Source organism: Acinonyx jubatus, chromosome B2, assembly GCF_027475565.1.
Source record: "Acinonyx jubatus isolate Ajub_Pintada_27869175 chromosome B2, VMU_Ajub_asm_v1.0, whole genome shotgun sequence".
NCBI classification, from domain to species: Eukaryota; Metazoa; Chordata; class Mammalia; order Carnivora; family Felidae; genus Acinonyx; species Acinonyx jubatus.
In genome coordinates, this window is record NC_069385.1 from 44,228,747 (window position 1) to 44,241,528 (window position 12,782).

The 12,782-nt window shown below is 32.9% G+C and overlaps 1 protein-coding gene across 9 annotated transcripts in view; it reads left to right on the forward strand.

Annotated features, from left to right (window-relative positions):
- FAM184A (family with sequence similarity 184 member A) overlaps positions 1 to 12,782 on the forward strand; it is a 121,462-nt gene that overhangs the window by 83,177 nt on the left and 25,503 nt on the right. For 5 of the 9 annotated variants that reach the window (XM_027056999.2, XM_027057003.2, XM_027056996.2 and 2 more), the window contains exons 10-11: positions 1,166 to 1,207; positions 7,650 to 7,862. In XM_027056999.2, the coding sequence (XP_026912800.1) occupies positions 1,166 to 1,207; positions 7,650 to 7,862 (255 nt within the window). The remainder of the gene's footprint in view (positions 1 to 1,165; positions 1,208 to 7,649; positions 7,863 to 12,782) is intronic. The other 4 variants (XM_027057004.2, XM_027057006.2, XM_027056998.2 and 1 more) reach the window with 1 other exon arrangement.

Sequence of the window (12,782 nt, forward strand, 5' to 3'; positions counted from 1 at the left end):
TTGAGTATGAGAAAGCATGAAGAAAAAGTAAATAAAATTAATATGACATGTATATAAAAGTATGCATTTACAAAATATATATTATGTATTCTGTATGTAATTTTATGTATTAAATCAGTGAGAAACTTTAAATTGATCAGTTATGGAATAACTAAATAGAAATTAATCTTTTTTTTCTCAGCTTATTTTTATAACTCTGATATATTTGTATCTTAAACTGTATCTTATATTAGTCTAAATAAATTGTTTACCAAATAAAAACTAGTTTTAGCTTATGACACACCAAGGAATAATCACATTATGAAAGAGAGAATTATTTTCTGTCTGAAAATTTAATTATAGTGTCCAAAGTAGAAAGTATTCCACAGGCACTTATTTAAATTACTAATATAAATTTAAAATACTATTTTGTATTTTTAGAAAGCAAAAAAAAATGAGGCAATTGAAAATGAAATCACATTTTCTCTCATATTTGGGGAAAGAGAGGGTGTGGGTATTTCCAGTTGTTTTATATCACTGAAAATTTCAATGAACTTCTAAAAAATGAACCCAGATCATAAATAATTTTGCCAAATATATCCTAGAAAATAGGACTGAAGAGATATAAAAGCATCTCTTCTTTCTTTCCCCTAAATATAAAATCAGATTATTAGTAAATGTTCACATTTTTAATGATTATCTCATATTTATTTTTGGCCCCCAAATTATATAGTCAATCAAGTTAGTGTTTCAGTTCTCATCTGCTCATTTCTCTTGAGAAGTCTTTCATGAGCTTATATCAGTACTGAGTATAATGCTTTGAAGCATTTTATATTGTAGATTTCTGGGAGGAATTTAGAACAGTAAGATTTCTTCTACGTCCTTCAGTAACCATTATCTTTCCAACTGAATTCTGATTTATATGTACTGGCCTTCAGTATTTTGCGTAGGTAAGTCTGCCATCCCACAAGCATCAGATACTGTCTTAAGGGACTACAGATAATTTAGATTGTGTGTCTTAATTTTTTTGGTCTAATTCCTTTCCGAAAAACTGTTTTCAACTTATTTTTTCTTGAGCATATTATAACTAATGTTCTGTGTTTTACTCTCCCTTTTATATTCCTCTTTCTTTCACTTAGTTGATTTCTGAATGTTTCCCTTTATTCCTTTGATCTTTTCTTCCTAGCGGCACTCTCTGGGTGAAGCTTTGCATAAATCTATCAACAATGTAAGTGAACGGCACTTACAATTTGTACACAAGGGCATGTTGCACTTTTGATTTTGCATAAATATCATCACTGCTTTACAGCTTTAACTTACAATATAAAAAATACACTTCGGTATTCAATAAGTTATGTTTCGTATATGGGTAACAAAAGCTTCTAACTTTCAGCCATTTGTGTATGTGCATACCTCTACCACATTGTATTAATAAGCAAATTTTTATTACAAAGCCGAGCAAGATTTTACCTTTCAAACATAGAATTCGTTATTTAAATTACTCTGAAAAATATTTTTGAAAACTGTTAACTACTTGACTGTCAAAACAACGGAAATAAGTGTAAATATATTTTTTCTTTTGGTAAACTAGTTTATTTTTTGAAAAAGTAATATCAACTAACAGGTGTTAGTTGTGAAGGTTCATGAGATTCAGGACATATTTTATATTTTGATGTTGTAATTATGAAAAGATTTAAGTGAAATGAAGTAAGTTCCTTTCCTAGGAATTGCCAAAGCTATTGTTTTTACTTAAATATGCAGAAATTAAGCTTCAAAGTAATATTCCAATATAAACACCTCTTTAAAAAATTTTCATATATAATATGAAAAGAAAAAATGAAATTTATGTTTACCGTTCCCAACATTGTTCTTTAAAAAAAACAGAGCTGAAGATCTTTGAATATTTTTTTGATATCCTAGGCCAGAGGTTCACCAGCTTTTTCTATAAAGCACCAGGTGGTAAATACTTTTGGCCTTGTAGGCCCTGCAGTTTTTCTGGTAGCTTCTTGACTCTGTTGCTGTTGTAGGATGAAAGTGGCCCTAACAATATGTGAACAAATCTGTGTGGCTGTATTCTAGTAAAACTTAATTTACAACAGGCTGCAGTGTGGCAACTCCTGTCCTAGAGGACTCAAAGCTTGAGTCTAGAGATGTCCTATAAAATTTTGATACTTCTGGAGTGAAACTATTTCCTCATACCTTTCTAAATTATTTCTACTATGCAAGAAAAGACAACTTTATCTACCTTTAAAATTAAACTTTGCCTATGGAAAGAGCCCAAATGTCCATTGATGGATGAATGGATAAAGAAGATGTGGTATATACATACAATGGAGTATTACTCGGCAATCAAAAAGAATGAAATCTTGCCATTTGCAACTACAGGGATGGAACTTGAGGGTATTACGCTAAGCGAAATTAGAGAAAGACAAATATATGATTTCACTCACATGAGGACTTTAAGATACAAAAGACATGAACATGAAGGGAAGCAAAAATAATATAAAAACAGGGAGGGGACAAAACAGAGAGACTCTTAAATATAGAGAACAAACAGAGGTTTGCTGGAGAGGATGTGGGAGGGGGGATGGGCTAAATGAGTAAGGGGTTTAAGTAATCTACTCCTGAAATCATCATTGCACCATGTGCTAACTAACTTGGATATAAATTATAAAAAAATAAATAAATTATAGAAAGTTAAAAAAATTAAACTTTGCTTTCTACCTAAAACATAATTAGAAATACATGAATACATTGAACATCATTTTTAAAATATATTTTTAAAAATTTTTTAATGTTTATTTATTTTTGAGAAAGAAAGAGACAGCATGAGCACAGGAGGGGCAGAGACACAGAATCTGAAGCAGGCTCCAGGCTCTGAGCTGTCAGCACAGAGCCCAACACAGGGCTTGAACTCACCAACTGTGAGATCATGAGCCATAGTCAGATGCTTAACCGACTGAGCTACCCAAGTGCCACTAAAAAATGTATTTAAAAATAAGCAACAAAGATATTTATCCCATTGTTGGTGAAATAAGACTACAGTTAGAAATTCACATATAACCTAGTAAGGATTTGGGCATGATCACTATATTAATCCAGTCTTTTTGACAAATATACTGATTGGGATAGAGATAAGAACCCAAATAAGGTAAGATTATTGTCAGAATTGTACTTCAGAATACTTGTGACAACATAGTCATCTTTACTTAAATAGCTATAAATGGAAAAACCTTAAATTGAAGTTAAATCAGTTAGTAACTAGAATGAGAATGCCTTGATTCATCCATATAAAAGGTAAAAGGAGTTGGTGACACAATGAAATCCCCATTAATTAATTCCCTTTGGTAACATCAGTCATTGAGGATCAGCTCTTCTAAGTTGTCCTCATCCAAACAAAACATGACTGTGTCAGTGTTGTTCAGCAGAGTGAGCAACTACCCACCCCCTCCACACATTCTTGCCCAGCCTTCCATGCAAACAGTTGTCTGCTATATACTGTCTTATTCTAAAAGACAAGTGGTTATTGAGACCTTTGCCCTTTATAAAAGCTGTCTAGGGGCGCCTGGGTGGCGCAGTCGGTTAAGCGTCCGACTTCAGCCAGGTCACAATCTCGCGGTCCGTGAGTTCGAGCCCCGCCTCGGGCTCTGGGCTGATGGCTCAGAGCCTGGAGCCTGTTTCCGATTCTGTGTCTCCCTCTCTCTCTGCCCCTCCCCCATTCATGCTCTGTCTCTCTCTGTCCCAAAAATAAATAAACGTTGAAAAAAAAATTTTTTTTTTTTAAAAAAATAAAAGCTGTCTACTTTCTTTCAACTAAGAATGAAAGAGTGGGAACACACTGCAGAAATATTTTAAGGACATTAAGTAGGCATTTTTGGGGTTCTTAATTGATAAATTCAGTTTATAGGTTTTCTTAGAAAAATACCAAGAAATTATGAACAATTGAGAATTTTCTCAGAATGTACATAATTTTCCTAAGCTTAAATTTACTTTTTTAGCTAGACTCTTCAAAAATAGCAAATTAGTGGTTAAAAACAAACAAACAAAAAAAGGAGCTAAAATATTCAGGGACCTTCAAATGTTTTACATGAACATTTACAGAAGTTGTTGATATAGTAATAAGTTTTCTCTAAGCCTGTGTTAGCAGTTTTTAATGTTGCTTTATATATTTGAAAGTATTGAACTGATATCATATGGTTTAGACTTTCTTATAATTTGTGTTGACTTTTCTTGTCAAAATTGTTAAGTATTTTGGCCTAACATAATTCCATATCCCATGTTGACATCCTGTCACATCCAGTACTTCAGATTTGATTCATTTTCTATTTTGAGGGTGTTTTTTCATACACCATTGTGAAGGTACAGAATCCTTGTGAAATTGCCCCTAGGAAATAGATAAAACTTTCCATTCTCCAGAAAAATGTATCCATATGTTTTTAATTTTAGTCTTTTTGAAAAGTTTACAACACTTTATATTTGAAAATATATCAGCGTTTTAAGTGGTAGAGGTCCAAGGGTAGCAATTTCTATTGGCCTTTAAAACTGTTTGCAAAATATCTCGTAGCTATTAATCAATAGAATATACTATATAATTCATATCCAACTCCTGTGGTAAGAATTTTTTAAATTACTAAAATTCTTTTCTGAAATAAGGATTCTTTTGGTTTATTTAAAACCAACAAAGCAAAAAGCATTAAAATTTAAAATTATAACACATGTAAATAAACTAATACCACATAACTAGATACTTTGAATATATAATTTGAACAACCATTCTCATTCATTTATGAGAAATGGCTTTCTATAATTCTGTAATAAAAGTACTGATAAAGATTGCCTATACTATTTGATGTGAAGTCTATCTTTGTTCTCTTTTATTTTGAATTAATGAAGTTTTATATTAATTATGTATTTTCATAAAATATACTCAGCTGTTTAAGTTACAGCTATACATAAAACATTAGTTCATTTTACATTGCTTTGCTCATTATTTCTGTGTTTTAAAGTGCCATGTAACTGTCACATTGAATAAAGGCTGATAATTTAATGCAATGCTACTAACTTACTTATAAAATGAGCGAAATAAGTTTTGATGCTGCATTGCATGATAAAGGCTTTCTGCATATAATTCATCTTATGGTATTGAGCATGAATGTAGAGACTTTATATAGCCTTAATATTATTTTGGTGTGCTTTTAAAGTTAAGAATACAGAATATCTAAGTATATTTGAACACTAAATTGCATGATAATGTCTTTTTTGCATATTCTTTATATTTTATTGAATATAGATAACAAAAATTGATCTTATATCCCAAAATGAAAAATAATACTTTGGAATTTTTTCAAGGTAAACTATATTATTTTGTAAAATATTTAAATGTATTTCATTTAAGCTAGAGAGGTTTGAAAGTGTCCTTAGATTTTTTTTCTTTTATAATTTTTTTTAAAGTTTATTTATTTTTGAGAGCAAGAGAGAGAGGGAGACAGACTTCCAAGCAGGCTCTACACAGCACAGAGCCCAACATGGGTCTCAAACTCGGGAACTGTGAGGTCATGACCTGAATCAGAATCAAGAGTCGGATGCTTAACTGACTGAGCCACCCATGTGCCCCAAAAGTGTCCTTAGATTTTAAATATGTTACTGTTCTATTACTGTGGTTTATCATTTTAAATACTCTATTTCTTCATAAGTTTCATCCTTAAATAGTTAAAATGTGAGTCCGCTGTAGTCCAATTAACATATGGGAGAGCTCTTTTTGATGCACTGAATTTTTGAAGTGGGTATTGCAGAAAATAAGATGCACTGCTATGAACTGATTGGCTTCTTACTAATCTAAGTGCACACTTAATTAAAGGACTGGACCCATGGCTACTACTAGTCCATATGGTACCTGTGTGCAAGTTTGAAAAACATGCCCCCTTTCTTTGAGTGTATGCAGATGCATACGAGGGCAGATAGCTTAGTGAGCAGTTTGTTCACTGGTCCTTACTTGGCCAGGGGCCAGTTAATCACTTTGAAAATATCAATCATTATGCTACATGTAACATGGTCTTTTCCTAACATTTCCATATATGTTCTAATAAGTTATCACCAGAGACAAGAGTGTCACATGGGTCCCCATGCTGGGTATGAGACAAAGGTTGAACTTGGGAAGAGAGTGGGCAGGTAGGTGCCTTTTCTGTTTCAAGGGCCAGCTAGCTGGGAAGAAAATGACTACCAATTACACATTAGTGTTCACAAACAACACATTTTACCCTTTTGTAATGTACTTTTTCTTTCTGGACTGTCCTTAATATTCATTTCATCCTGATTTTCTTTGTATAAAATGGTGAGAAGTCACATGGTATAATTTGTCTTAGTCTTCCTACTCTACAAGTATGTCCTTAGTTGCTGTTGTAACATTCTCCTTATTTTTTGCATCTCTGATGATTCTCCACCCTTTTTCTTTCCCAGGTCCCTTTTCCTTTGTGAGACATGTGAGGCATCCTATACCTGCCTTTCATCAGTCAAAAGAATATCTTATCCCATTTACAAAACTCACTTTCCTCTCTCCCTTAGTCTTCTTGGCCACAGAAACTGTTTTACTTGTATATAAACACATATAGCATCTTAAATTAATGGAATACAATTGACAACTTTTTGTCTGGTTCTCCTATGTTCCTTAGCTTCAAACTTCTATTACAATATGGTTGAGTTATCTAGTTCCAAGTTAGATTTTCCTGTGTATGAGAAGAGAAATAGATCAAATTAAATGGTTATATCAAACAAATGACATATGTATATATACGTATACATGTGTTTGTGCTTTTATTCTTTAAAAGGGACTCAGAAGCAATGCAGACATTAAGGGTGATGTCTGTTTCAAAAGGAGTGACAAATCAGTTTTCCATCAGTAAAGAAAAGTACCTGACATTGTGAGGATATAAATAGAGGACTGTGGGATGTTTGTGGTTTTAAAAAGCTTGAAGTTTACAAATTGTTTGAATTAAAATTCAAAAGTGAACATCTTTTTTTTTTACGTAAGGATTCTAAACCATAAATGGAAAAATCTTTTATAAAGAGTAATTTTTAAAATCCTCAAAAAATCCTCAAAAACCATTTATTGAGCACTTATTACATGCCAGGGGCTGTTCTAAGTGAACACTACACTAATGTGTAGTAACACACTTCAGCTCACACGGCCTGGTGAGGTATTGGTCTAGTAAGTGGCAGAGCTAGGATTTTAACTCAGAGCCCCCATTCTTAACTACTCAATTCTACCACCTCACAAATCAGCAATTTAACTATTTATACTATCTCCTTGAAGGACTGTAACCTAATAAATACATTAACATTAGTTGTCCTGTTTTTATTTCATATTATGAATTTTTATCGCATTATAACACAGGTGTTCACTGTATTTCTAAATGTCGGGTGTTCTTTAGCTAGTCCACAAACTAAATACCAATAAAACTGTCTATTTTTAGGATATTATAAATAGAATTACAAGTGGTAGTACCTAAATATTAAATATTTATAATATATTGCAAAACAAATTTAAGCGGATACTTAAGGCAATTATTTTACTTTAGTTAATATCTTGGAAATGCTTTTTTCCCTTAGATTGGAAATTTGTTGTGAAGTATGCCTTGTATTTATTCTTCATTGTGTACCATTCTGTGGCATAGATTTCCTTGCTGAAACAGAATCTGGAGATGCAGCTTTCCCAGTCTCAGACTTCTTTGCAGCAACTGCAAGCCCAGTTCACACAAGAGCGACAACGACTTACACAAGAGCTTGAAGAATTAGAGGAACAACATCAACAGAGACATAAATCTTTGAAAGAAGCACATGTCCTTGCATTTCAAACTATGGAGGAAGAAAAGGAAAAGGAACAAAGAGTAAGTTTAATGTGATACATGTTCTGAGGTATCCGACAGCCTAATAATTATAAGCCTTCATGTTCTTAAGAATTCATTTTTTGCCTCCAAAACATTATATATTGCTTTATTTCATTGTGTTTTCTAGAATTTTTCTTGTGGGGGTCAGAATGATTAAGCATACATACTAGTTACACATTAAACTAGGGCCAACAGTTTATTTCTGTTTCCCACCATAATGCCAAATTCATGCTATGACGGATACACCATCTGGTTTGTCGTATAATTGATGGTGTTTAAATACATTTAGCATGGTCCTACTGAGTTGTAACCACTGTAATCACTTAATACTGTTTTGAACTTATAATTGCCTTTCATCAAATTTTTCAGTTTTCTGTCTCAGGTTGGATCTACAAAAGGCACAAATATCTAAGGAATTTATATTTTTTATCCCATATTTTTGTCCTCAGACTACTGCCCCTCCTATAAAAAATTCACAATAAAATGAAATTGGAGACATTTTAAAATAGTACAATTCCCTGTATACCTCCCCAAAGGCTATGTGAATAACTAGTGATACAGAAAGATCATACAAAAGAGATTTAAATCAAATAGATACATTATTCTTCTTCTGTGTAAGGCACTAGTTTGACATGTCGTAGTGTGATTAATTTTGGTTCAGTTTATTTCTTAACACTGTATTTTTCATTTTATTCTAAGGACTTTATAATTAAGATAAAATATTTGATAGAAAATGCAGTTTTACTAACAATAATTTGCACCATATATAGTAAATTAATGATATAGGTTGTTTTCTTTTTAAAAAAAAAATTTTTTAATGTTTTTATTTATTTTTGAGACACAGAGAGACAGAGCATGAGCAGGGGAGGGGCAGAGAGAGACAGGGAGACACAGAATCTGAAGCAGGCTCCAGGCTCTGAGCTGTCAGCACAGAGCCTGACATGGGGCTCGAACTCATGGAGGGTGAGATCATGACCTGAGCTGAAGGCAGACGCTCAACCGACTGAGCCACCCAGGTGCCCCAGTATAGGTTGTTTTCAATCCTTTATTTGGGTGCAGGCAACTATTTTAAGAAGTAGTAGGCTGTAAAGAAATTGTTAAAACAAAATCACATTCCATTAAAAACAATTGACTAGCCTATCCAGTAAATTATAGTCTATCGATCTTATCTGGAAAGTTAAGGAAGTTTCATTGGTTAAAAATTGGGCCTTATTTCCATTATCCATGATGAATATAGATGCGAAAACTGTGAACAAAATATTAGCAAACCAAAATTAACAATACATTTAGAGAAATCCATACATCATGATCACATGGGATTTATTCCAGGGATACAAGAATGGTTCCATATCTGCAAATCAGTGTAATTTACTGCATTATTAAATGAAGGATAAAAATCACATGATCATCTCAGTAGATGCAAGGAAAAGCATTTGACAAAATTCAACATTCATTTATGATAAAAACTCTCAACAAAGTGGGTATAAATGGAACACACCCTAATATAATAAAGGCTACCAGTGACAAAACCACAGCTAACATCATACTTAACAAAGAAAAGCTGAAAGCTTTTCCTCTAATACCAGGAACAAGACAAAGAAGCCCTCTTTCACCACTTTTGTTAAACATAGTATTCCAAGTCCCAGCCACAGCAATCAGACAAGAAAAAGAAATAAAAGGCATCCAGATTGATAAGGAAGAAGTAAAACTGTCACTATTTATAGATAACATGATACTATACATTGAAAATCCTAAAGAATCCACCAAAAAACTATTAGAATAAATGAATTCAGTAAAGTTGCAATCTACAAAATTAATATATAGAAACCTGTTGGATACAGAAACCTGTTGGATATCTATACAGTAATAACAACTATCAGAGAAATTAAGAAAACCATCCCATGTACAATGGCATCAAAAGAGTAAAATACCAAGGAATAAATTTAACCAATGAGGTGGGACTTGTACTCTGAAAACTGACGTGGATGAAAGAAATTGAAGATAACACAAATAAGTGGAAAGATATGTCATGCTCCTGGATTGGAAGAATTAATATTGTTAAAATTTCCATGCTACCCAAGCAATCTCCAGCTTCAATGCAGTCACTATTGAAATTGCAGTGGCATTCTACAAGAGTCTCATTTGAGACCTAGAGACCTCTGCAGGTTGAAAGTGTTGGAGAAACATCTATCATACAAATGGATGTTATGTCAAAAGAAAACTGGGGTAGCAATACGTATATTGAACAAAACTGACTTTAGAACAAAGATTAACGAGACAAAGAAGGATACTTACATAATAATAAAGGGCATAGTCCAACAAGAGGATATGACTATTGTAAATATTTATGCAACCAACCTGGGAACACCCAAATACATGAAGTAGTTAATAGCAAGCATAAAGGAACTAACTGATACTAGAACAATTATAGGGAACTTTACCACTGCACTTACATCAAAGGATAGATCGTCTAAACAGAAGATCACCAAGGAAACAATGGCTTTGTATGACACATTGAACCAGAGAGATTTAACAGATATATTTAGAACATTCCATCCTAAAACAGCAAAATACACAGTTTTCAAGTGCACATGAAACATTCTCCAGAATAGATCACATATTAGGCCACAAAACAAGCCTCAAAAAATACAAGAATGAAGTCATACCGTGTACCTTTTCTGACCTCAACGCTATGAAACTAGAAGTCAGCCACCAGAAAAAATCTGGAAAGACCACAAATACATGAAGGTAAATAACATGTTACTAAACAATGAATGGGTCAACCAGGAAATAAAAGAAGAAATTTAAAAGTACATGTAAACAAATGAAAATGAAAACACAACAGTTCAAAACCTTTGTGATGCAGCAAAGTGGTTCTAAGAGGGAAGTTTATAGCAATTCAGGCCTACCTCAGGAATCAAGAAGAATCTCAAATAAACAACCTAACCTTACAACAAAGGAACCAGAAAAAGAACAAACAAAACTTAAAACCAGCAGAAGGAAGGAAATAATAAAGATTAGAGCAGAAATAAATGATAATAGAGCTAAAAAAAAAATCACTGAAACCAGGAGGTGGTTCTTTGAAGAAAAAAAAAATGAATAAAATTGATGCACCTCTAGCCAGACTTATGAAGGAAAAAAAGACAAAGGACCCAAATAAATAAAACCAGAAGTGAGAGGGGAGAAATAACAACCAACACCACAGAAATGTGAGCAACTATAAGAGAATATTATGAAAAACTATATATCAATTAATTGGACAACCTAGGAAAGATGGATAAATTCCTAGAAACATGTAACCTGCCAAAATTGAAACAGGAGGAAATAAAGAAATTTGAGCAGACTGATAACCAACAAAAAAATTGCATCAGTAATCAAAAAACTCCCAACAAACAAAAGTCCAGGATCAGATGGCTTCACAGGTGATATCTACCAAACATTTAAAGAGTTAATACCTACTCTTCCCAAAGTATTGCAAAAAATAGAGAGGGAAATAAAACTGCCAAATTCATTCTATGGTGCCAGCATTATCCTGATACCAAAACCAGATAAAGACACCACTAAAAAAGAGACCAACAGGCCAGTATCTCTGATGAAACATAGATGCAAAACTCCTCAACAAAATACTAACAAACTGATTCCAACAATACAGTAAAAAAAATCATTCTCATGGTCAAGTGGGATTTATTCTCTGGTTGCAAGGGTTCAATATTCAGTCAGCGTGATACATCACATATGATCATTTCAAGAGATGGAGGAAAAGCATTTGACAAAGTACAACATTGATTCATAATAAAAACCTTTAACAAACTCAGTTTAGAGGAACATACGTCAACTAAATAAAGGCTTTATGTGAAAAACCTATAGCTAACATCACCCCCAATGGGGAAAAAAGAGCCTATCCTATAAGGTCAGGAACAAGACCAGGATGTCCACTCTCACCACTTTTATTCAGCATGGTACTAGAAGTCCTAAACACAGCAATCAGATAACACAAAGAAATAAAAGACATCCATATTAGTAAGGAAGAAGTATAACTTTCATCCTTTGCAGATATGATATGATATATATGATACTATACAGAGAAAACCTGAAAGACTACACACACACACACACACACACACACACACACACAAACGCTAGAACTGAAAAAATGAATTCAGTAAAGTTGTAGAATTCAAAATCAGTGTGCAGAAATCTATTGCATTTCTGTACACTAATAATGAAGCAGCAGAAAGTGGAATTAAGAAAATAATCCCATTTGTAATTGCACCAAAAATAATAAGATACCTAGGAATAAACCTAACCAGAGAGGTGAAGGCTCTATACTATGAAAACTTTAAAACACTGACAAAAGAAATTGAAGATGACACAATGAAATGGAAAGACATTCCATGCTTATGGACTGGAAGAACAAATATTCTATTTAACAAATACTAAAATATGTATACTACTCAAAGAAATCTACACATTTAATGCAATCCCTATCAAATTACCAACAGCATTTTTCACAGAATTAGAACAAACAGTCCTAAAATATTTATGGAATTGGAAAAGATCCCAAATCACCAAAACAAACTTGAAAAAGAAAAGCAAAACTGGAGTCATCACAATTGCAGACTTCAAGTTACACTACAAAGCTGTAGTAATGAAAACAGTGTGGACTGGCACAAAAATAGACATACAGATGAATGGAACAGAATAGAATATCCAGAAATAAACCCACAGTTTTCTGGTCAATTAATCTTTGACAAAGCAGGAAAGAATATCCAAAAATATCTCTTTGACAAATGGTATTGAGAAAACTGGACAGCAACATGCAAAAGAATTAAACTGAACCACTTTCTTACATCATACACAAAAATAAATTCAAAATGAATTAAAGACCATGGGGCGCCTGGGTGGCGCAGTCAGTTAAGC